The sequence below is a fragment of the Amaranthus tricolor genome, chromosome 14 (assembly GCF_026212465.1).
Source record: "Amaranthus tricolor cultivar Red isolate AtriRed21 chromosome 14, ASM2621246v1, whole genome shotgun sequence".
NCBI lineage: Eukaryota > Viridiplantae > Streptophyta > Magnoliopsida > Caryophyllales > Amaranthaceae > Amaranthus > Amaranthus tricolor.
In genome coordinates this window covers 15,913,553-15,918,071 of record NC_080060.1, presented here as the reverse complement: position 1 = coordinate 15,918,071, position 4,519 = coordinate 15,913,553, and the positions used below count along the sequence as shown (strand labels likewise).

The following is a 4,519-nucleotide window of genomic DNA, read 5'->3' as shown; positions in this document are numbered from 1 at the left end:
CAGACTCGGACCCGGATCCGACGGGTCTCAAAAATTAAGACCCAGACCCTTATAAAAGGGGCGGATCCGGGGCGGATCCTACAGGGTCCTGGACCCATGACCATCCCTAATTATAACATCAATTATTATTACTTTTATATTTAATTGCCTTTATGATAATCATTCTAAAATTGAGAGTCGCAACTCATATATTATAAATCATTGCAAATATCGTAAAATTATCTAATTTCGTCTTGAATATTGGACAGATAAAATACACAAAACCTTAATATATTAAAAACCATACTTTTTGCATTTCATAGAGATGAAGAAAAGAAAAGTTTATTTGCAATAAAATACACTCCCGCCAATCCAATACAAAGACAAAAGAAAAATTGACAAGTAAAAGCATTAAAAAAGTCTAAATATCTAATAAGCGATATTAATAATAACATTATTGTTCATTAGTCTTAGGGGTAATATAGTCATTTTGAGGAATGCTGTTGACCTTGTTGGGCTCTCTAGTGACCACAATAACTTCTTTAAGGCCCAATTCAACCTTTTGAACCTCTGCATTTCTTCTTGCTTCAATTTGTTGCTTAGTTGATTTATAATATGCTGCATACAGAATCAACTGGGCCAGCCCAAGGAAGCAACCTATCCCATTTGGTGCCTGATTCACAAAATTAATATACCATCATTAGCTAAATTTATTTTTTTTCATGATCACCAAATTTTGTAATTAAATTTACAATACTTTTCATTTAATACCATCTTATCTTAAATACGACTTAAATTATTACACTATATAAATATTGACATTTAGAATGTAGAAATATTTTTTTCTAAATTTAAAATAATTTTACGAATTTGTCTCACTATTAGATAGTCTGATACAAAAATTTCTCGTTGAAAATAGAAATCATTTATCCAACCTATCAAAATTGAAGATCAAAAGGATTGTATTTATTTAATGTGATTGTGGAACATTATTTGAACTTTCGACTTTCCAACTTTTTGTAATCCATCTTTTTTGTTTAAAATGCTGATTATTTTGTTAATGTAATTATAATTATTCAATTAAAAATGTTGTTAATCCATCTTAAGTCCACGTCAGCATTTGTACTGATTCCATACATTGATACATTAAGTGGGCCATACCTGATTATGGTTAGGTACAATTATAGAGTCATCCTACACTTGTGGAAATTCCAAAATACTCAAAATAATAACAACAATAATAATAAAAAAATTAATACTAGCTAGCCACAACAAATATGATCTCTCAACAAATAATCAAACTTCTAGAAATATAAAAATTAATTATTAAATTATCTATACTCGAATGTGAACTTAAAAATGGAAGATGTAGAAGTATATTTAAATATGTAAAATATTTTTTATAGTTTTATTCATTATGAATTTATAGGTTTAGAGCTTACTTTTGTAAGTTTGAGGTTAAGCTTGTTGTTATTGTAAATTATATAGGAATAAAAGTAATTCAATGATGATCACATAAATTGTTATATTTTAATTTAATTCCTCTTTGATTTATGAGCGTTTTACTGAAAATGTAACAATATACTCGGATAAAATGTAATAATGTAATTATTCTTCATCTAATAATACTTTCATTCTGTGTTATTTTAAAATTTCCTTTTTTAAGTAAAGTCACTTTATTTCTTATAAGCATCAAATGTTTTTTCTTTCAATTCTTATACATTCTCTCACAGCAAACTTTCAATTAAGCATTCTACTTTAATATGATTCTCATAAAAAACTTATCAAAAGAGGAAAGTTAATCATGGGAAGGACTTAGATAGCTAGTGCAAATTCTTACAAGATTCTATAATATTGAAAAGGACAAGGTAACAAATCCAAGTACTATAATGTTCTATTAAACTATAAATATTTTAAATTTTAAATTTAATAATCTCATAAATTTAAAATTTAACACTCTACACTATCATCAGCAAATAAAAAGACACAAAAGGAATAAATTTATATATTTTCTAGAACTTTGACTAGAAAAACATTAATTTTGATTAGTAAAAAAAACATTTGGTAGAAACAATTAAATGTACATGTAGTTCATTAGCTATGCATGAAAATGTATGAAGTTAAAGAAAAGAGAGCATGTACGTACAACAACATAGAGATCAAATGGGCGAATTGCATAGAGTGTCCATATTACTCCACTAGCAAAGCATGCCACTGAGACAGCCAACGGCATAAATTCCACACTTTTGGTTTTGATCACTTGCTTCTGCATATATTTTAAAAACAAATTAAAACGACACTTATTAATTTATAATTTTTAGGTAATATTATTAATGTAAATTAAATTTAAAAATATTTTCTAATTTAATATTTAAAATTAATTTAGTCTCACTAGCGATTACACTACTCACATATGAGTTGTCTATACTAGAGAAAGAGAAAAAAATACACTCCCTTCATTTCGTTATATGTCCATTTCACTCATTTTGTCCCATTTCCGTGTTTGTTAGGTTCTTTTTACAATATTACCCTTATTTACCTTACTTTTAAGTGGTTTTCTCCCTTTTTTATCCTTTACTAATAATTTAACAAATGATGTACCACTTTATAATCGTCCCATCTACTTTCTTAAACTCTGTGCCCAAATAAAATAGGACAAACCAATAAAGTTATTGAAATGGAAAGAGTATTACTTTGTAAATTTAAAAAATAACTACTACTACCAATTAATTTTAGTAGTGAACCTCCTTTATGTTCGTATATGTGTTGCTTATTTTTCTTTTTATGTGGGTTGACTAGACCCATTTTTTAAATTCTAAAGAAAGTATATATATGAGAGAAAAAATTGATAAAATGTTTATGTAATACTATTGACTAACCATTATGGACAAGGGAGCAGCATACATGAGAACACCACTAATATCACCAAGTAAACCAAAAACCAGTCCTCTAAGCTTGGTGGTGCGAGTGAAGAGAAGCACCAAGCCTAAAGCCAGACTGACGGCAGCAATCTCGGCGACGACAAGAAGGATTAAAGTCATCTTTCTTTTCTTGCCATCGGAGTGAACAATGAAGAGCATTAAGTATATAAACTCAATAATACAACCACTGGCTGAAATTGTAGACACCAAAATGTTGTTTGGTTGGATAAAGGGCAAACCATAGATGGTCCATAACATGCAGTTCAAGAAGGTGAGTAGGTATGGAGTTGCAGAGTATTTTTCCACTGATTTTTTCTTGCAAATTCCTAGAAATGTTGGCCTGAAAATAATTCAATTAATTCAAGTAAATTGAGTTAGGATTCATAAGGGAAAACCCTAAAAATGTTCTTTGAAACACCCGAAACACCCGAAACACCTTATTTGAAACCCACCGGCACCAATCCCAAAAGGAGATCCATAATAGCCCGTTTGATTATTGGAACTAAACGGTGATAATTTCCATGATATATATTATGTAATTTCCATGGTAGTAAAACTTTTATCATAAATAAATTTTTTTGTAACTTTTCATTAACAAGTAATACCACATTTTTTATTGGTAATGTATTAGCTAGAATTAATTTTGTAAAGGAAATAAAATTGTTAAAGAAGAATAAGTATGACTATTAAACTTAATATGACATATTCCTATTAAAATTAACTAACTTTTAAGAATCATTCTCACCATTTAATACAGTAACATGTAAAAAATAAATAAATTGAAGAACTTACATAGGAGATAAGTAGAGGGAGAAAGAGATGATATTCCCTGGAATCAAAGTAAAATGACCTCACGTCAAAATTGATGTATCATAACATGATCAAAAATGTTAGGAACATAATTAACGAATCATGCATGGTTAAATCACCATCATCATGTTCATGTTCATGCTTATGTATATATATTTATGCTTGTAATGTTCAATCATTTTCGTAGTTATTAGTAGTTTCTAATACATCATTAGTAATACCTAAAATGCCAACCACGAATCGAGCTACCGCCGGAGAAACCATGGTGATGATGAGCGAAGGATGTTGAAAGCTAAATTAGAAAGGTAATGAAATTGAAGGAGTTAGTCTAAGGTAAGCTAAGGTTAATGTTATGAACTAGGAAAAAAATAAGAAAAAAGGAAGAGAGAAATTATAATAAATCTAGTGTTGTTTGTTGCTTGAAAATGTGTTAGTAGGAGAGTCTATATATAGGGAAATCCTATAAGGACAACTTTAAAGTAGAAGAAGAGCCAACCCCAAAAGGGACCCTTGAATATAACTCCTTTTATCTCTTGTACCCTTAGGCCCTTACTTTGTAATTTGTCTCATTCATATTGTTAAAAAAAAAAAATACTCCCTCCTATTCAGCTTATGTGTTCCATATTTTTTTATGGTCAAGTCACCTTAGTTGTCCCATTTCTATTTTTGGTATGGGTTTTGACTTTTATACCCTTAATAGCTTTATTCTATTTTCAATTATACAATCCATTACCCATACTAATTTTCCTCCCTTACATTAAAAACCCATAATAGCACTCTTTTTCCTACCCTTAGGGTCCCACTTTTTA

The 4,519-nt window shown here is 29.1% G+C and overlaps 1 protein-coding gene across 1 annotated transcript; it reads right to left on the bottom strand.

Moving 5' to 3' along the window:
- Nucleotides 1-248: 248 nt before the first annotated feature.
- Nucleotides 249-4,127, bottom strand: LOC130799443 (bidirectional sugar transporter SWEET6b-like). Its single transcript, XM_057662534.1, has 5 exons — nucleotides 3,932-4,127; nucleotides 3,693-3,729; nucleotides 2,859-3,240; nucleotides 2,126-2,245; nucleotides 249-652 (listed from the first exon to the last, which is right to left on the bottom strand). The coding sequence occupies exons 1-5, from the start codon at nucleotides 3,972-3,974 to the stop codon at nucleotides 434-436; spliced, it is 801 nt and encodes a 266-aa protein (XP_057518517.1). The 5' UTR covers nucleotides 3,975-4,127; the 3' UTR covers nucleotides 249-433.
- Nucleotides 4,128-4,519: the final 392 nt, after the last annotated feature.

Coding starts and splice junctions, on each gene's coding strand:
- LOC130799443 (XM_057662534.1), bottom strand. CDS start 3,974: ATGGTTTCTCCGGCGGTAGCTCGATTCGTGGTTGGCATTTTAG. Junction 3,730..3,931: donor ATTCGTGGTTGGCATTTTAG/GTATTACTAATG, acceptor CTTTGATTCCAG/GGAATATCATCTCTTTCTCC. Junction 653..2,125: donor CATTTGATCTCTATGTTGTT/GTACGTACATGC, acceptor TTTGTGAATCAG/GCACCAAATGGGATAGGTTG.